Raw genomic sequence first — 21,595 nt, forward strand, 5'->3', positions numbered from 1 at the left:
TTATCAATGTCTATGTATAGCTTTCCTCATTCTCCTGATGTGTAAGAGTTGCTCAGTTAGTTTTCTAACTTCTTTCAGAGGGAATTGTTCCAGATATATTGGTAGTGTGTCTGTGGGAGGAGGTTCATTCAGATCCTCCTACTTTGCTATCTTTAACTGGAATACCATTTTACATTTATCTTAAGAGGAAAAAAAATATATTATCTTTATTTTTTGGGTCAAACAATGGGAACAGAGAGTTTGCAATTTTTGTGGGGTAAATATCACAGGTGATGAAGAGAACAGTCAGATTTTGATTTCCAAAGCAGGATCTCTTGAACTACTACAAACAGTACTGAAAGTTTAGCTAAAGTGAACTAATAAAAGGGCAACTCTAGGAGTTGTTTCCTCAACCACACTATTGACAGAAGATGGTATCTTTTTAAGGACTCTTTTGTTGGAAGCATTGAAGTGTTACATGGTTAACAGAAGCCATATTGCAAACATTCTCTATCTTGCTCATTGTATCACTTCTCTAACATTCCCATTTTCTGAGGTCTCTCAGGTCACTTACATGTCAGCATTTGCCTTATTATAGTTGTTTGTTCTAATATTGACTGAACTTTAAATATATCTTAAAAGCTATTTCTGTGTAATTGTGTTTTACTCAATTTTGCAGTTTGCTAGATAGAGCTGAGAATGTGGGGTAAAATTCCTTTTCTCTGTGATTTCAGCTTTCAACCTCTAAAACAATGAAACAGGGAAAGTGTTATTAAAGGTGTGTTTTTCAAAATAAGGGCACTTTAGGAATGAATAAATCTAGAAGAGTCAACTTCTCAGTCTCTTGAGCACTTTATTTGTTATAAATACAAGTCAATACCACAAGATGGCACCTTCTTACTTTCAACATCTACTATTACAAACAATTATCGTCATAAAATGGTTTCAGCTTTTAATGTGTTTTAGATATTATTGAAACCTTATAAAAGCAAGACTTGCTATAAACAGGATTGGTGTTTGATGTATATTAAATGAGGTCAGATAATTAACTTCAAAAGAAATTTATAAATATTCAGATAAGAAAATTGAAATTACAAAAGCAGAGTTTGTCATCATTAAACTGAATTACAACTGTGTGATTAATTCTATATCTACGTTGCTAAGTTTTGTTAAAATGCAGTTTTAGTAATCAAATAATCTACCTCATTCTCCAGTATGACCACCTAGTTCATTTGTACACCATCACACTCAATACACATTTCATTGAGAAACCACCCAGCTTTCATCTAGTTCGTCAATTATGCACACGCCATTTCTTTCAATAGATGCAACCCATGAAGTGCCATCATCCCCTGGCTACAAAACAAATACAATATTCAAAGGTAAAAACTCAGAGAATTTCTGAAATGGCAGCCCATTCCCTCTGTGTTCATGAAAATAGTCAATGCAATTTGAAGGTCTCTGAACTAATGTAAACTCTAGAAAACTCAGTGTTGAAATATGGAAAGAATAAAGATTTGCACTAATATAGTGCGTAACAATGCAGTGTCAAACTCGCCATTTATAGTAAATGTCTTGATTGGACTTTCCTCTGGATTGTCATCATGCTGCAGAAGATAAAGATTACTCAAGTCTGTGGGAATTCCATCACATTTTCTTCCTCCCTTTTCCAAAAGGGAAGAGAAGGATTTTCAGGTCCCTTGAGAAAATAAAAAAAATTAAACACACCCACAAACAACTTGAAATCAAAATGGCAGACTGAATAATCCTTGACTCCATATCCAAATGAAGTTGAGGCAATATTACTTTTGCAGTATTTGCATTCTGCCTAATATATCACACTGTGAGATTCCTCAAAAAACTGAGAAGTCTGAGAGCTACAAAAGAGAAAGCAGTTAAGGCAGTCGATGTCTACATTTGGATCTCCTTTTCAGGTTACATGTCTAAGTCTCCATCGTAGGCGAAGGTCAGAGGCTTCTGTTGGGGAGGTGTGCTTTGATGTGGTTTTGGCTTCTTGCTGCAAAGGGAAAAGAATTCCTGAGATAAAGAAAGTTCACAGAGCTGTTTCATCTGCCAAAGACAATTGTGAGGTTTAGGAATTCAATCAGTTCAATGACAAAATATTATTTTCTCTGGACTTGGGGTTTTCTTGTCTACTTTAATGCTATTTTTAGGAGAAGCCTCATGCTTTCAAAATCTTAGAAATAGTTTAGTGGAAACAGTGAACTTGGTAGAGGGCTACTTTCTTGTGCCTTTTTATACACAGTAATGTGAACATCTGCGGCTCACTAATTCCTAAGCTATTGCAACCTTCATGTTGCAGATGTTTAACATCCTAAGCTGCTGGAGTAGCCAGAATCTGGGGCCTTACCCTGGTCTTGTTTTTAAGTAAACACTCTTCTGCTCTGGCCTGAAACTTGACATTTAGCTGCCAAGTCACCTGAGCATGGCAGGAAAATTAAGAGGAGTCTGCACCATGGAAAGCCATCCTCACCTGGTGTGTTTTACCTAAGGCCACCAGCTTCGCCAGAGCTGCTGTTCCTCTCACACAGAGAGAAGCTGTAATTGGTACCATTCCCAACTCACATAGTTATGCCCAACAGCCTCCCATACACTCTTTGATTGTTAGTATGGGTGAATCTCCGTGTTTATGAACATTTATAGTTTGAATTACGCCACACACTGCCCTACCATCCTGATTCCTTCTTCCTCGGTGCCTTTGCTTTGCCCTGCCTCTAGAGCCCAGCTGTCTTTTGGGTTGTCCTCATTAGCAGGGAGCCATCTCACTCCCTGTCTCCAAATTATAGTGACATCTCTTAATAATTAAATAAATGCATAGTTAGTGCTAAGCTCTTTGATGGACATTTCACATAAAATATCTCAATAAATCCCTGAACAACCCTGACAGGGAGGCACTAGAATAATGGCTACTTTACAGAGAAGGATGAGAGAGGGTATTGACCCTCTCCCCAGTCACTGAGTGAGTGGCAGAGCCTGGATTCTAAGTAAGACTAACACCCAGACCTGTGCATCTACCCTCTTCAGCACATTCGCTCTCTACACATGCCATACTTAGGCATCTGGTAGAAACAACTTTTTTGTGTGTATCTATAAGAGTGAATTTTTATATTCTGAGTGAATTTAAATTAAAAACAAACATGTTAATGTATACAGTTCTGTAACATTTAGTACATTCACCATGCCCTGTAACCATCACCCCTATCTGGTCCGGGCACATTTTTATCACCTTAAAGGGAAACTCTGCACCTACTAAGCAGTCTCTCCCCATCCTGCCCAGCAACCACCTACCAAGTTCCTGCCTCAGTGAATTTGTCTATGGAGGATATTTCACATAAATAGAATTATACTAAATGTGGACTTTTTCATCTGGCTTCTTTCTTTTAATGCTTAAAACAGTGCATTTTATGATATGAACTTTACCACAGTTAAAAAAAGTTTGATAAAATTAAAATGGTTGTCAGGAGAATGTCCTAGTTTAAAATGCTCAAGTTCTAATTTAAGGAGAAAAACATTTTATTTTACGGTTTGGGACATAAAGCAACTTATAGGAGCTAAAGAGATAAATTAAAATGATTAAATAAACTATTACAAGAAATCAGAAATCCTATCAGGGCCCCCACCCTTACAGCTGCCAGGGAATGGGTGCTCAATGGACAGCTACACATTTTACATAAACTCTCTCAATAAATCCCAGGACAACCCTGAGAGGGAAGCAAACAGTTGCCAACCAGGGAAGTTGAAAGGCAGAAACATGCTTTAGAATTCTCAGCCTCCAATTTCCTGCTTCCCATGTATTTTCCACTTCTCCAAAAGGTATTTATTGCATAATTAGACAAGAAACATTCAATTTGACTTTATATTAATAGTATATTAAAGGATACATATATTCCAGTTGCTCTAGTCACATTGTTGAGTCAGGCTCTCGTATGGAAAATGGACCCAGACTGAAACTGGGTCCTCAGTACTCAAATCTGAAACATTTAAAGGGACTAAGAAAATACTCAAATAAGAGTTTAGGACAACTTGGAAGTGACAGCTTGTATACCACCCTGGGGGTTATCTTAATGTCAGAAAGAATACCTGGACATTCATCTGAAATGACAGTAGGGGTCCTCTCTCTCACCTATTTTTTTTTTCCAGAGCAGGGGAAGGGAGGGAGAAGAAATATAAGTGCTTTCAGAGAATTTCTGGCAATCCAGTCTTAGGTGGCATTTGCTAAATGTAATTAGGCAAAGTGAAATGGAATTGCTGAGTTCTAGGGACTGGGGAAGAGATAGTAACATTTCCTTGGAGACAGCTAATATGGTCCAGTTATGGTGAGCTGGCCCTGGAAAATTCCACTCTAAATATTACACAGATATTTTAATAGCAGTTTTCATGTAAAGAATTACAAACACTGTGTCTACCTCTAGAAGGAAAAAGGGGAGGGGGGCTCCTAATACATAAGCCTTGGATTTTTGTGGGCTGTGAGGTTTATTGGGAATCATTGTGATGGTCTCATTATATGATGAATTTTTCATATTTTGTACTCTCTCCATTGTCAGATACTAAAATAATAATTATGAATGTGTGAGACCTAAATTTTTTTTTATAGTTTAGAAGTTCTCAGATGGTGGCAAACATTGAATATGGTGGCACTTTGTTGGGCAGCTGTGGCTTTGCAGAGCTGGGCTAGTCAAAAGCATGCTGAGAGGAGAAGCTGCGTGGCAGGGTGCCCTCTGCAAAGCCAGTAAACAGGAGGCCTTTCACTTTTTGTTTCGATTGCAGTTGACACACAATATTATATCAGTTCTGGGTGTACACTGTAGTGCTTGGATATTTACATAACTTACAACTTGACCACCCGATAACTCTAGTATCCATGTCACACCATATACAGTTATTACAATACTGTTGATTATATTCCCCAGGCTGTATTTTATGTCCCTGTGACTATTTTTTATAACTGCCAATTTACACTTCCTAATCCTTTCAACTTTATCACCAACCCATCTAGCAACCTTGAATTTGTTCTGTGTATCTATGACTTTTTTTTTCTATTTTACTTGCATGTTTATTTTTGTCTTTTGGATTCCATATATAAGTGAAATATGTTTGTCTTTGTCTGAATTATTTCACTAACCATATTACCTTCTAGGTCATGCATGTTGTCACAAATGGCAAGATTGTATTTTTTTGTATGGCTGAGTAAAAAAAAAAAAATATATATATATATATATCACATCATCTTTATCCATTCATCTATCAATGGACACTTGGGTTGCTTTCATATCTTGGTTATTGTAAATAATGCTGCAATGAACATAGGAGTGCATATGTCTTTTTGAATCTATTTTTTTGGTTTCTCTGGATATGTTCCCAGAAGTGGGATTTCTGGGTCAAAAGGTTGTTCCATTTTTAATTTTTTGAGGAAATTCCATACTGTTTTCCACAGTGCCCACACAAATTTACAAACTCGCCAACAGTTGTTTGTTGATTTAGTGACTATAGCCATTCTGACAGGTTTAAGGACATATCTCATTGTGGTGTTAATTTGCCCTTCCTTGATGATTAGTGACATTGAGTATCTTTTCATATGTATACTAGAGGCCGGGTGCACAACATTCGTGCACTGGGTGTGGGGGTCCCTCAGCCCAGCCTGCACCCTTTTGCAGTCCGGAACCCCTCAGGGGATGTCTACCTGCCGGCTTAGGCCCACTCCCCAGAGTCCTTAGTGCTGCCACGGAAGCAGGAGAGGCTCCCGCCACTGCCGCTGCACTCATCAGCTGTGAGCCCAGCTTCTGGCTGAGCGGCTCCCCCTGTGGGAGTGCACTGACCACCAGAAGGCAGCTCTTGCATTGAGCATTTTCTCCCTGGTGGTCAGTGCGTGTCATAGCGACCAGTTGTTTGGCTGTTCAGTCGATTTGCATATTAGGGTTTTATTATATAGGATTGGACATCTGTTTGTTCTTTTTGTAAAAAATGTTTATTCAGGTCTTCTGCACATCTTTTCATTAAATTTTATTTTTGTATGAAGTTGTGTGACTTCCTTAAACATTTTGGGTATTAACCCCTTATCGGAGATATCATTGGTGAATATCTCCCCCCATTTGGTACATTTTCTTTTTGTTTTGTTGATGGTTTCCTTTGCTGTGCAAAAACATTTTTATTTGATGTAGTTCCATTTGTTTTTTTTCTTTGTGTCCCTTGCCTGAGAAGACATATCCAAAAAGGTATTACTAAAAGTTATATCAAAGAGTTTACTGCCTGTATTTTCTTTTAAGTTTATTCATATATATATTAGGATAGCTTCATTTTTTTGCATGTATCTGTACAGTTTTCCAAACACCTTTACTGAAAGGAATGTCTTAACCCCATTGTATGTTCTTACCTCCTTTGTCATAGATTGGTGGGCCATATAGGTGTCAGTTTATTTGGGGGCTCTGTATTCTGTTCCACTGACCTATGTATCTGTAATCTATGCCATTACCATGCTGTTTTGATTATTATAGTCTTGTAAAATAGTTTGACATCAGCAAGTACGATACCTCCAACTTCGTTCTTTCTCAAGATTGCTTTGGCTATTTGGAGTTTTAGTGGCTCATATATATTTTAGGATTATTTGTTATAGTTCTGTGAAAAATATCTTTGATATTAGCGATTGTATTGAATCTGTAGATTGCTTTGGGCTGTACAACTTAATGATAATTCTTCTTACCCATGAATGGAATATATATGCTTCCATTGAATTGTATCCACTTCACTTTTTTTCTCCAATGTTTTATAGTTCTCTAAGTATAGGTCTTTTACTTCCTTAAATTTATTTCTTGATATTTTATTCTTTTTGATGCTATTGTGAATGGAATTATTTTCTTAAATTTTCTTTCTGACAGTTCATTATTGGTGTATAAAAATTTAACCTATTTCTGAATATTATTTTTGTATCCTGAAATGCTACTGAATTGATTTATTAGTTCTAATAATTTTTGGTGGAATCTTTAGGGTTCTTTCTATATATTATTTTGTCATCTGAAAATAATGACAGTTTTATTTATTCATTTCCTTGTCTGATTGTGGTGGCTAGGCTTCCAATAGTGTGTTTATGAATAATGCTGAGAGTAGGCATCTTGTTCCTGATCTCAGAGAAAAGGTTTTCATTTTTTTCTGTTGAGCATGATGTTAGCTATGGGTTTAGCATATATGGTCTTTATGTTGAATTATGTTTCTTCTATTCCCACTTTGCTGAGAGTTTTTATCTTAAATTGATGCTGGATTTTATCATTTTTTTCTGAAGCTATTGATATTTTTATCCTTCATTTTAATTATGCAGTGTATCATGTTAGCTGATTTGTAGATATTTAATCAACCGTGCATCATAGTAATCCAGTTGATCATGGTATATGATCTTTTTTATATATTATTGAATTTGGTTTGCTGATATTTTAATGTTTTTGTCTGGTTTTGATAGCAGTGTGATGCTGGCCTCATAAAATGAGCTTGGGAGCCTTCCTTCCTCTTCAGTTTTTGGACTAGTTTGATAATTATAGGTATTAATTCTTTGAATGTTCAGTAAAATTCGCCTGTAAAGCCACCTGATACAAGACTCTGTTGGTAGTTTTTCTTTTATTACTGATTTGATTTTGTTAGTAGTTGTTACTTCTGATTTTCTGTTTCTTCCTGATTCAACCTTGAAAGATTGTATATTGCTAGCAGTGTATCTATTTCTTGTAAGTCGTCCAACTTGTTGGCATATTATTGTTCACAATATTTTCTTATAATAATTTGTATTTCTTGTTACTGCTACTCTGTGATTTTATTTATTTAGACTCTCTTTTTCTTGATGAGTTTATTGATTTTTAAAAAATCTTTTCAAAGAATCAGCTCTTGGCTTCATTGATCTTTTAAATTGTTTTAAGGCTTCATTTTGTTTATTTCCACTCTTATCTTTATTATTTCCTTCAACTACTCATTTTAGATTTGTTAGTTTTTCCTTTTCTAGTTCCTTTAGGTGTTCAATGAGATTGTTTGAGATTTTTCTTGTATTTTCCTCTCAGAACTGTTTTGACTATGTCCCATAGATTTGGGGTCCTCATGTCTTCATTTTCATTTGCCATGAGTTATCTTTTGATTTCTTCTGTAATCTCATTGTTAACTCATTCAGTGTTTCCTAGCATATTATTTAGCCTCCATGTGTTGGTTTTAGTTTATTTCTATTACTAGATTTTAAATTTGATATCAAACTGTTTCTGATTACAATGATATGAATTTAATCTTCATAAATGTATTGTGACTTTTTGTGTGCATCTGAGTATGTGGTCTTCCCTGGAAAATGTTCCAGGTACACTTGAAATGAATGTATATTCTCCTGCTTTGGGGTGACATGTCCTAAAAATATCAGTTAAGTAAAGCCACTGTTTCCTTGTTTATTTTCTGTCTGGAAGATCTATCCATTGATATCAATGGAGTATTAAAGTTTCCTACTGTTACATTATTACTGTTGATTTCTCTATGTATGTCATTATTTGCTTTATATAATTAGGTGCATAGATATTCATAAGAGTTATATCCTTTTGTTGGATCGATGCCTTTATTATTATAAAGTGTCCTTTAAAAGTAAGACTGTAGCAGGAGATGAAGTTTATTTAGTCTGATAGCTTTCATAAAATTTCCATTTGCATGAAATAACTTTTTTCACCTTTTTACTTTCAGTTTGTGTGGTTTTTATTTTTAATCTGAAATGGGTCTCTTGTAGGCAGTCTATGTATGGGTCCTGTTCTTTATCCATTGAGCTCCCCATTCTTTTGATTAGAGCATTGAATACATTTAAAGTGATTATTGATAGATATGTGGTTATCCCCATCTTACTGTTTTCTGTAGTTCTTTCCTCTTGCTTCTCATTCTTATTCTCATGCTCTCTTCTTTTGTATGTTCATGACTTCCCAAGTGTTGTGTTTGGACTTCTTTCTTGTGAATCATTTGTAAATTTTAGTTTGTTGTTACCATGTGCCTCATTTACACCAACATATATTTATAGATGTCTATTTTAAAGTCACTACAAGTTTTACTCACCCCCTACACTTTTGTTTTCATCATGATTTTTTTTACTTCTTGGATGTGTGTTTTCATTTGTCTATTCATTTATTATTGTAAATTTACATAGTTTTTCTACTTTTGCCTTTAATCTTTGTTTTAGCATTATAGTTAGTTGATCTACTGCTTTTATTATTTGCTTTTTAAGTGAAATTGTTTTCTTTCCTAGTTTTTTACTCATATTTTTTATCTTTTATTTTCTTAAAGAAGTCCCTTTATCATTTCTTGCAATACTGGTTTAGTGGTGATGGACTCCTTTGGCTTTTACTTTTCTGGTAAGCTCTTCATCTCTCCTTCAACTCTAAATGAGAGCCTTGCTGGGTAGAGTGACCTTGGTTCTAGGTCTTTGCCTTTCATCGCTGAATATTTTATGACGATCCTTTGGGGCCTGCAAAGTTTCTGTTGGGAAATCAGCAGATATTCTTATGGGAGTTCCCTTGCACACGACTGATGTTTATCTCTTGCTGCTTTTAAGTTTTCCTTGGTCTTTAGTGTTGGCATTTTAATTATGTGTCTTGGTGTGGGCTTCTGGGTCCATCATGTTTGACACTGTCTTGCTTCCTGGACTTGTAAGTATGTTTGCTTTGCCAGGTTAAGGTTTCCAGTCATTAGATCTTCAAATAGGTTTTCAATCCCTTGCTCTCTTTCTTCTCTTTCTGGTACCCCATGATGCAAATTTTGGTACTTTTGATGGTATCCCAGAGGTCCTTTCAACTACCTTAATTTTTAAAACTTCTCTTTTATTTTTGCTGTTCTGATTTGGTTTTTTATGCTGCCTTGTCTTCCAAATCATTGATTTAATCTGCTTCATGTAATCTGTTGTTCACTCCCTCTAAGGCAGCTGTTCTCAACCTGTGGGTTGCGACCCCCTTGGTGGTCGAACAACCCTTTCACAGGGGCCGCCTAAGACCATCCTGCATATCAGATATTTACATTACAATTTATAACAGTAGCAACATTACAGTTATGAAGTAGCAAAGCAAATAATTTTATGGTTGGGTCACAACATGAGGAACTGTATTTAACACTAGATTGCCCAAGGAAGTCATTTTGACTGCTTTTTAATTTCAATTAGAAAAACAATTATGTATATAAGGACACAGTGTCTTAGAATTTTGTGACTTTTTGTACAACATATAAATGCGTTTATTAATAATTGTAGTTACCTCCCCCCTCCTTCATCCTTCATTTCCGGTATATATATATATATATATATATATATATATATATATATATATATATATATATATTATAGCTATATTGCCCAAAAGCAGTCATTTTGACTGCTTGGGAAATTTTAAATAATCAAATGACTCTTATTATTGAATTGAGTAAATTTCTTATATAACCAGTTCGGGTCTGTATTGAAATAACAGTTTTCATTTTTTTTTCGATTACCGTAACATGATAACATACAAGTACATGATAAATTGTCGAGACTTGATAAGTTGCAGTTGCTCAATAAGCTAAACTAGTACTTGTTATTCGAATCTTTATGCAGTGATACTTGTTCTAATAAGTTGTTTATTTTATTTCTTTTGCGCCCTAAATTCATGAAAGAAATGTCGAATAGAAGTGAGTTATTGGAAAAGCTAAGGAACATAAGTGAAGAGTGCTCCGATATTATTCTTTCACAATGCAGTCATTTTGACTGCTTTTGGGCAATATAGGTATATACTAAGTTTCAGTCTTTCTAGTGTTAAAGGGCCAGAAGGTTGAGAACCACTGTGAGTCTAAGGTATTCTTCATTTCAGTTATTGTATTTTTCATTCCAGACTGGTTTTTCATAGTTTTTCTCTCTTTGTTGAAGTTTCCATTTGAGGTTTCTTATTCTTTCCTTAAGTTAATTGATCATACTTACACCCAGTTTTTTGAGTTATGTTTCTGGTAGATTGCTTGACTCCTTCACATTTAGTGTGCTGTTGTTTTTTGTTTGTTTTGTTTGTTGCTTTGTGTTTTTTTTCTGGAGTTTTACTCTCCTCTTTAATTTGGGACATGTTTATTTGTCTCCTCATTTTGGCTGCCTCCCTGTTTGTTTCTATATTTTGGGTAGATCTGCTACATCTCCCAGTCTCCACAGAGTGGCCTTATGTAGTAGGTGTCCTGTGGATGCCAGCAGCACATTCTCCCTGATTACCTGAGCCAGGGGTTCCAGAGTTGTCCCTTGTGTGTATTCTCCTGCTGTAGTTGAGCCTTGATTACTGTTAACATAACAGTGGGTGGGATTGACTCTCATGCTGACTAGCTGCGAGGGCTGGCTAAGATGACAGTGGACAAGCTGTCCTTTTTGTTAGAGGATAACCCCTTGGAGATGGATTTGCTATAGCAGGGTACTGATGCCTGCTGAGTTTATACTTGGGTGTGTCATTTTTGGAGCTGGTTGCATGGTGCTCTGAAGCTGGACATGAGGGGTGTTGGTTCTGCCCTTCCTGGAGGCAGGCCAAGATCAGCCCTGGCATGTGCCCACCCTGGGGCCATGTGGGAGCAGCTACAAAGTGATCTGCAGTTGGTCACCACCTGTGCTGGGTTTGGAGGTGCCATACTGTGAACAAAGGCAGGCTGCCACTAGAGTAGTACTAAGTCAGCTTCACAAGAAGTGCACTGCATGCCAAGGCTAGCTGTAGCTTGTTTGGACCTTTGAGAGATTTTAGGAAAGTCAGCAGCAGAAGCTGAGACAGCCTGATTGTGTGGAAAATCCACTGAAAGAGGTTCAGGCCAGTCTCAATGTGGCTTCTTTATATTTTCAGTTACAGGCCTTCTGTTCAGCTAGACTGCAGATGATTCCCAGTGATGGCTCTTCTATAATTTAGTTGCAATTTTGGTGTGGTCATGGGTGATGTGAGCACAGTATTTACCTACTCTGCCATCTTGACCCAACTTCCCCAGGAGACTTTTCTTTAGAGCAGTGGTTCTCAACCTTCCTAATGCCACAACCCTTTAATACAGTTCCTCATGTCGTGGTGACCCCCAACCATAAAATTATTTTTGTTTCTACTTCATAACTGTAATTTTGCTACTGTTATGAATTGTAATGTAAATATCTGATATGCAGGATGTATTTTCATTGTTACAAATTGAACATAATTAAAGCATAGTGATTAATCACAAACACAATATGTAATTATATATGTGTTTTCCAATGGTCTTAGGTGACCCCTGTGAAAGGGTCGTTCGACCCCCAAAGGGGTGGTGAGCCACAGGTTGAGAACTGCTGCTTTAGAGTTCTTGTTCCCTATATTCATTAAAAGTGCATTTTATTTTTATACATATCTCACCTCAATTTTGTTATCAGAAAAGCTATGATCACCTCACCCACCATAAATTAGGACTCAGAAATGCTGCCACATAGGCCACCACCAGTCATCTCTACTAGTAATCCATCATGCAACCTGGCTGTAAGAGATCATTGACTGACACATTTTAAAGTGACCTCTTCCACAGTCATTTGCATCTTAGCAAAATATAAAGCCATTCAGCCAGAAAAGTGAGCTCATTATAAACTGACAGGCAAGCTGCTAGCAGTTCTCAGCACAGTTGAATTTAAGCCACAAGGACTCATCCTCAGGCCAGTGGAGATGAAATAGTTTGATGAAAGCCGGCAACTGTCTGTTGTTTAGGCCGACCCTCTGGAAGTGGGGGCACCGCTCTCAAAGTTCAGCAGAGTAAAAGCCCATTTACCGAGTTATTCTGAACAAGGCGGAATGGATGTCATTATCTGGAGTAACTTCCAGGTACTATGTCTGGATTAACTACAAACTCACCTAGTGGCCATCCCCATTAATTACTTCATAGATCTTTATTGCCAGGGGAGGTGGAACATCGGCAATATTTCAAAAACTTCAAACACTAATGGTAGAGATACACAGTAGTTTCTGAATAAAGTGGTTCTTAAGAAGACTATTTTTCTGTATTTTCTCAAAAGCATTTCCAAAATGTATTATAAATTGCTGTCGTCTAAAGTACACACCTAAAGACCTGGCATATTATAGCAGTTGTTTTGTTTTAAGCCTTTTATTTTGGGAAGAAAATATAAAATCCTCAAAACTGTTCTCCTCTAACTCTTTTGCAAGCTATTTAATAGAATTATACGCTTGAATTCTTTAGGCAACTCATCGGTAAGGGCATATGCTATGGGTTTTGATATCAATTAGATCTTTTCCCAGGCCTGTACCTTAATTTACTTAGAAATCAAGAAGCTCTAAAATAAGTGAAAGCAGTAAATACTGCTTTCTGTCTAAAGACATTTTAGGATTACTTAAGGAAAAGAAACTACGGAGACTGGACAGAGCATATGCTCTGGGGTTGGGCAAAGCCAGAGTAGATTTTACCAGGCTGATGACCTCAGCTGTATGAGTTGACTTTCCTGGGGATCATTTACTCTCTTTAAAATGGGGACGATGATAGCAACATCTCATTAGGTTATTGTGAGGACTGACCGAGGCAATCTCTTTAAAGTACTTCGTTTGACATATAAATATTAGTCATTTTTCCCTGACATTTGTCTCTAAAATTAGTGAGCAATACATTACTTAGCTACTCATTTATTCATCCACTTATTCCTTTGTTCAATACACATTTATCAAACTTGTGCTCTGAAAAATATGTCAATAAAGTATAGTAATTATAACTCTTCTCCTCCTTCCCACAAAGTCCTTGAGGGTTTGGCAGAGGAGGAAGATGCTTATACAAATAACTCCGATACCAGTGAGGGGTAAATGTCACAGCAGGGAGGCATGGCAAGTCATTCCAGATGAATGGGATATAAGGAGTAAACCATGGAAGCATAAGCCTCCCTTTGAAATTAGAAAGTTCCATCCGAAGTTGTTTTTTTTAATATAAAATTTTAAGAACTAGAATTATTTAGAGTAATGGTTTTCAGCTTTGGTTGCATATTAGAATTACTTGAGATACTTTAAAAGATCTAGATGACCTGGCCACACATAAGACTAATTAAAATAAGAAATCTCTGGGGCTGGAACCCGAGTATCAGTCCCTTGGAATGGCGGGAGATGCCAGTGAAAACAGCTGCCAAGCTGGAAGCTACTGATAAAAATTAAAATAAGAACGTTATTTCAAATGAGAATAATAAAGATAATGGTCTCCCACTCAATTTTACTGTTGATGATTATTTTGTCGGGTAAATGATCCTGACATTTTTCCTCTTAGTATAACGTGCTACCCGTATAAACTAGTAATTAGTACTTACCAAACAAGGTAGGAAGTAAATACTAGGAAAATCATGATAAGAAAACCACCACCTGAAACACCATAAACCCAGATTTTTACTCGGCCATCTGTTTAAAATAGAGATAAAATAACAAGCTTAGCATACAATATTTTTATTTCTTATCTGAATTTCTGAGTCTTGCACAAGTCATAAACAGAAACACCCAATTGTGACACCTATCAAATGTTAGATCATCTATCAAAAATTTCACAGTGCCAAAGAAACACTGGCAATCATTACTTCATAAAAATCTAACAACTAGTAAACTATTTTTGAATTTATTTTCATGTGTGTATTGTTTTATACATGTAATACATCTTGACTACATAAATAGACCAAGAAAATAGTCTATTTATTAAGAAACAATCTGCATGCAAAGAGAATTACTATGCCTATTTTTGGTGACTTTGCTTCCTGAATAATGTTGAGTGAACAAAAACATCATGACCAAGCAAGCTAATCTATTTACCAAATTATTATAAAATTATAGCCATATGTGTACATATAAGCATTGTTTTGGATTTGATTATTTGCTAAAGTTAAAGGAAAATAGATTAACCAAATAGTCTGATCATTGGAACTCTATCTCATTTTACTAAGAGATAACTCTGACTTGATTGTATGCATGTTTTTCTATGTATAATAGATATTTGACTTGTATCTGGAACTCTAAAATTTTATGTGAGCATAGAGTTAACTAAAGTCAGAATTGGGCTGGCAAAGGAACTGTATTCCTTTCTGAAAGATATTCACACACAGACGGGGTTGTTATATTAGATGAATGTAATTAACTGCAGGTTTAAAAAATACTTTAACATCTAATTCCAAATGTTTCCGTAGGATAAAAAACAATAAAAATTTGTTGAAAATACTTCTTTAGAATAAAATCATAATATGTTCAATTATATTATGACCATCTACAGTAATTTTTGACACTTCCAAGCATCAATCTGGTTTCAGGATGAGGTTTCAATGTATTAATGCTATTTTTATATGGCTGAAAATCTTTTTACAAACCTTTGATTCTGATCTCTTTGAAACACTAATGATGAAATCCCCCAGTCTGAGTTTTTTACAATGACAATTTACAAAAGCCTTCCCTGAGTGAGAATGCTCCTTTAATCTTACTGCCCCTAAGCCTAAGGGAGTTGAAGTATTAGGAGAATCCAATACTTTTAAATCCCCAGTGCAGAGGTATGTGGTCCATGGCCTTTAAAAGCATATTCCTTAAAAAGGAATTAATATAATTTTTATAATAACATAATGGATAGGGCCAAATTTCAAACTATTAAAAGATGTATAGTGAAAAATAAGTCTTCCTGCCCCTCTCTCTCAGTTTCCGACCCAAGCGCTATCACTGTTACCAGTTTCCTTGGGAATCATTTCAAAGTTGTTTCTACATATGCAAGCATATGTATACACAAACACATTTTTTTAAAAAGACATATATATATGTCATTCCCTTTTGATTTGCACATATTTTCACTATTTCATAAACCTATTTCATTCTTAATATATCTGACATATTGCATAATTGTATTATTTTTTCTCATTTATCCTATTTACACATATTTATGTTGTTTCCACTCATTTGCTATATAACAAGCAATCGTGTAATGGGTAGCATTTACATACTTATTTGGTATAAGTATATATATTTGTATGATGAGTTAGTTGCTAGGAAAGAAATTTTCAGTCACAATGCATGATCTGAATTGCCAGATGCCCTCCTAGAGGTTGATCCAATATATTCTCATCATGAAGACCTCTTTTTCAAAACTAAATATATATTTCATATATGCTTATATACATACACATAGACACACATGTGTATTTGCATCTATCTCATTGATGCTTTCATTTGATTCCTCAAAGGTTAAGGACCTTACTTGTGGATTTGAAGACTCATTGCCCTAGAACCTCACCCTTATTCTCTTCTGAAATATGGTCTGCAAACAACAGTTGAATATGGCTACCTTTCATTTCACGTATCCTTCAAAGAACTTAGTCACAATGTGAATAAGATTTAAAACACACACACATATGGAATGCCCAGACATCAAGGGGAATCAAAATTGAGTTAAGATATTGTAGTCATCCTTAAAAATTGGTTGAGGAATATACATCTTGTTTCTCCCACCAGATCTAGGGGTTGGTGGGGCTGGGCTCTGGTTTTTGCTTCATTTAAGCACATCATTAAGGCACTTTGGTCCAGCAACGGCCTAGAGTCTGGAAGGAAAGCAGCCAGGGTATATTTTGCCTGAGCTTTGTCTGTTTTTTTTCTTCTCCCTGCCCCATCAGCTATGCCACTTTGCTCAGTCATTAGCACCATTTTGTTTCTTAGAAGAGGCATGTGTGGTAGGCAGAGTATCCTGCGTTCATTTTCTGTTCACTTTACAAGGTGGGAAGCAGAGACCAGTGCTATGTAAAGGCCTGAAGGACCTGCCTTTCAAACCTGGCTGTCACTTCCTAGTGGTGTGACTTTGGTAAAATTAATTTGTGTGGGCAGTTTTAGACTCCGAATCTCTAAAATGTGAATAATAGCATCTCATTAGATTACAAGAACAGAATGAGAAGATTCATGCAATATAGTAAGCACAGACCCACAGGGTACATGGAAGCATCTAATAACTTTTCATTCCTGTTCTTAGTAACCACCGATTCCTGAGCCCTGCAGGCCTGACACTGTGCTACTACCCACAACAGTCCTACAGGGCAGGTGCCTCTAGTCTAGATGGATCTCAGCAATGAGGAAACAGGTCCATAGAGGAGAAGACATTATACTCAAAACAGGCACATTCTGAGCCATGACAGCAACAAGGTCTGTCTGCCTTTGACCACTGCCTTTGCTTCTCAATGTTGCCCAAACCAGATAAGGTCCTTGGACATTTCCTAAGGTATTTGCATGTTCTGGAGAATATATTCCACCTTTTGATTTTAATTTAAATTATATACACAAATTCACAGTTGTAGAAGCATATACTATTGCAGAGATAGTTTATAATGAAAAAAATATTTTTCAAGGTTAATATTTTGGTTATTTCATTATCTTAGACTGAAGTTGGCAGACTTATCCTCAACAATCTATGAAAATTTTTAATTTAAAAGAGATTGTGCATTATCCATCCACTGTTCCAATTTGGGAAACCTTGCATGAGACCATATTGCCTTTTCCTCCATTCTTTCAGTCATGAATATTGGTCACAATATAAACCCTAATCTCCCATAAGAAAACTTATATTTCTTAACACATAACTGAAATGTACCTGGATCAAGGGGCTGAATAGACCATCCTTTAAAAATATCATGTATTTTCGAATTCACAGGTCTGTTCTTCCCAGCAAGGTTTTTCACATGAGCTTTTCTATCCTCTGAGCCAGGGACTTTCATGCAGTAATCCAGAAAACCATTTGATCTCATTATCTCCGTATAACCCTTCTCACAACCACAGACTCCGCCCTACAGCAGAAATGATATTTTTATGATTACTCGTTGAGTTGTGTAGACAAAAAATAACAAGTGTTGAAATCAGTTGATATTTCCATATGTCATGGCAATTTCTGTGTGTGTGTTTTTCAGCAACAGTCTTGCCAAAGAGATGAAAATCCAATAATGCATCTTTCTGAATTCCAAAGTCAACCCTTAAATAAATCATCAGCTTTCTTCTAGTGGTTTACAATTCTGACACCTTGCAAATATAAAATCACAATTATTTGTCAGGGGAGGGTATTAACCACACCCTTTTCTCTCTTGTGGAGATGTTTAAGGCATTTAATCAAAATATCCTCAACTCTTCCCCCATCCCCAGCTGTTTAGATTCCTGCCCACTCTCTTCAACCTGTCCTTGATACTGAGAAGCAAAGCAATAGGAATTATGTGCATATCTTCTTGGAGTTATGTGCTCCTTGAGCTCTGTTGCTGCCCCAGCTGCCGAATGTCTCTCTCACCTGCTACCCTTGATCAATAACTGGTCTGAACTACCTCCCTGCTTATAGGCTTGGCTCTGCCCTCAAGGAGGGCAGCCCAAGGGGAGAAAAACACAAAGGCACATGTGTGTGAGAAGAAACCTGTTTCAGGAACATGACATAACTTTAAAAAGTATATGTGCACGGCACATTTTTCCATAATTCCTGAGCAGTGGTAGATGGGAGAATGATTTCTGCTTTAAAATATATATACACGTTCATATATGTGTGTGTGTGTATGAACATGTACACATATATGTTCTATTCATAGGCATTTAACTTATTTAAAATGAACTAAAAATTTACACTATACTATTTATAGTGTAATCAATTTAACATTGAGCACATACAAACATGCATTTATAATAACTTCCAAAATAATGTAGGTAGATGAAAGGGTAAGAATCAAGAAATAAATCAATGGAGAACAATTATTGGTAAATAGAGCTAATATAAATTAGATACCTGAAAAACAGATTTCCCTATAGGCAGGTTTATAGAAAAAGACTGCCGGCAAAGAGTTCCTTAATCACTGTGACTACTCCAGCAAATGCCTCTAGATGGTATCGTGGGCACATGGAGCTGCTGCTTGCTCAAGTGACTGGAAGGCATCCAGCTGCATGTGTGTAACACAGCAGTTAAAGCCCCAGTGGGCGTCTCCTGCGAGGACTCACCTGAGTGCAGTAGGAGAAAGGTTTTCTGCAGGCTGGACTGCACTGTCGAATCGCCGCCGGCCGTGCCTGAGGGGAGCAGCCTCCTACAAAAGAAATCCCATCATTTGCAGATTTTTCTATGATAAACATTAAAAACCAGTTTTTCTCTCTCTGGCACTGGCCACTTTGTAACAGTAGTAGTATTATTTTTTAAATCCGTTTGCTGACATGTGGCCCAGTCTTACTTTATTGATTACTCCGGGATGGATGGATAGAGATGGGAGGCCCTGCTCACAGAAGCTATTTATAGATTTTTATACCTGCTGCTGGCAGTATGATTCCATCTTATGGCTATGCTTGAGGGTGACGTCTATGAGTGCCAGTATCAGTAAAAGAATCAGTGACATCTCAATTTAAGTTCAGGAGCATAAAATGTATCAGCTTGAGACTTATTCTACATATATTTTCCTTCAGTTCTGGAGGACCCCCGCCCCCCAGGCACTGGGCCAGTTCCCAACAACCACATGCTAAAAGAAAGCCACTAATCAATGTATGCACCAGAATATCAAACACTTTGGCAACATTTTAAAACATATTTCAGGATACGCATACCCTTTGACCTCCCTCCCCCCTCTCACACACACCCGCTGACCCCCACACTTATTTTGAAGAGCAAATGTAGAAGCACCAGGAAGGCAAATCATACATATGATCTGGTATGTATAGTACTTGGCACAGTAATTGCATATTTGTGAGTAAGTGGATAGAATAATGCATGCTTCTATAATCTGAAAATCACTCACTTGCCTTCTTGGATTCCATGTACTAAGCAAAGAAGGTGCATAATATTTGAGGGCAGTATTTAAACCTTATTTATAATATTGCTTGCATTTATAGACTGTAGCCTTTACCTTACTATAATTGTTAACCAGTTATAGTTTGATTTTGTAACTAGTAAAAGCTTTGGGCATAAGGCAGTGTAGAGAACAGTCAGAGCACTTTCCCTGAGAATGAAGCAGATAAATTCTCACTGTTACTTGGAAAAGAAAATAATCCACACAAAAATTAAAAGACAACCACACTCCAGAATTAGCACTTTGGTGTGGTGATTAATTGGGGCATTAGTGGCAATAACCACAGAGTCCTGTTGCTACCAATTGAGTTTGGAAGGGGTGTTGTCCACTCTTTAAAGCAGCAATGTCCAAAGTGCAGTGTGTGGGCCCCTGTAGGAGGGCATCGCTAGGGAAGAAAATGTTTGAATTTATCTAGTTATATAACACTTTTAAGAATGAAATTAAGCTCCAATAACACTTAGCAGATGATGCTAGTAAGCTGAGCTCATGCATCAGGTGTCCACGTGTGCTCTGTGTGGAGAATTTGTAGTGTGACGGCGCCCTTTAACTCTCAGCATATTGCAGAGTGTGTGATGCTCTCTGTGTTCCTGGTAAGGCTGATTTGCAATATATTTAGTTTTAATAACTGATGAAATGTATAAGTAGCTTAAAGTAAATTAGTGTATGAATAAACTATGGATTAAAGGAAATACCAACAATGCAAAAACACACATACAAGGAAAAGACAGAGCTGACCCTCCTATTCCTACAGAAGAATAGACAGTCTCCCTAGAATAAGTTCTTTGCCATCCCAGTACTAAGTAAAAACAACGGCAATTTACTCTGATAAGAAGGCATAAAAAACCTTTAAAATTATTGAGAAGACTAGACTGTAGGTCAAATTGTATCCATCACCATGAATGAGGAACACTTCCTCCATCTAAATTTATATATTAAATAGTAACCTGGAAAAGACTGTAAAATCTCAGAGGGAAGGAGGGGTAGGTGAGAGGGAAGAGATCAACCAAAGAACTTGTATGCATATATGCAAACCCCATGGACACAGACAGCTGTATTATGGGGGGCAAGAGGCAGGTGTGGGCTAGAAGGGGTCAAATAGGGGAAAAAAGGGGACATCTCTAATACTTTCAACAATAAAGACAAATTTTAAAAATAGTAATCATGACTAGCACAATCTTCAAAAACTAAACTTCCAGCGAGTTAATATATGCATCTATAATTTGCAGCAAATTTTTGTACCGTTAGCAAATATGATATTTTAAATTTTATATGTCCTAATATACTCTTTTAATTTAAATTTCTGTACATTTTATAATATATAAGCATATGATATGATTTATAAACATGATATGTTGAGATAAGTCCTCAAAAATTTTTTACTAAGAAGGTACATGATTTAAAATTTTAGAGACAATTTTAAGTTGGCATCTGTCTTTTCCAGTCTTTCTCAGATAATAATATTTGAGAGAAAATTATTGTGTTTCAGCTTATTGCTTTAAGTTGTCTGATATATTATGATGGGTCTTCAAATAGAATTGTTTGCTTTCTGAGATGCAAAGGTCTAATGACAACTGGACAAGAAGATAATCAAAGGCTGTCTGTTCAGTGTTACCTGGCTTATAATTTGTAAGCGAATTCTCTTCACAAACAGCAACACTCAGAGATCGTTAGGAAGCACCCACATGAATCTGAGGTAGGAATACCTGTGACATTCACGCCATCTGAACGCTGGCACCATACGGTTCGTTCATTATTATTCCAAAGACTTGCTTTCCACGTGTAGTGATAGCATTTGCCTCCTGCAAGCAGATATGACAACAGCGGTTC

At 36.5% G+C, this 21,595-nt stretch overlaps 1 protein-coding gene across 1 annotated transcript in view; it reads right to left on the reverse strand.

Annotated features, from left to right (window-relative positions):
• Positions 1–834: 834 nt before the first annotated feature.
• Positions 835–21,595, reverse strand: part of THSD7B (thrombospondin type 1 domain containing 7B) — a 747,617-nt gene continuing 726,856 nt past the window's right edge. Inside the window, exons 23-27 of the mRNA XM_059702510.1 lie at positions 21,472–21,567; positions 18,936–19,018; positions 17,563–17,755; positions 14,276–14,363; positions 835–1,996 (exon numbers count right to left, since the gene is read on the reverse strand). Coding sequence (XP_059558493.1) covers positions 1,915–1,996; positions 14,276–14,363; positions 17,563–17,755; positions 18,936–19,018; positions 21,472–21,567 — 542 coding nt within the window. The 3' untranslated portion in view covers positions 835–1,914. The remainder of the gene's footprint in view (positions 1,997–14,275; positions 14,364–17,562; positions 17,756–18,935; positions 19,019–21,471; positions 21,568–21,595) is intronic.

Source organism: Myotis daubentonii, chromosome 7 (assembly GCF_963259705.1).
Source record: "Myotis daubentonii chromosome 7, mMyoDau2.1, whole genome shotgun sequence".
Classification (NCBI taxonomy): domain Eukaryota; kingdom Metazoa; phylum Chordata; class Mammalia; order Chiroptera; family Vespertilionidae; genus Myotis; species Myotis daubentonii.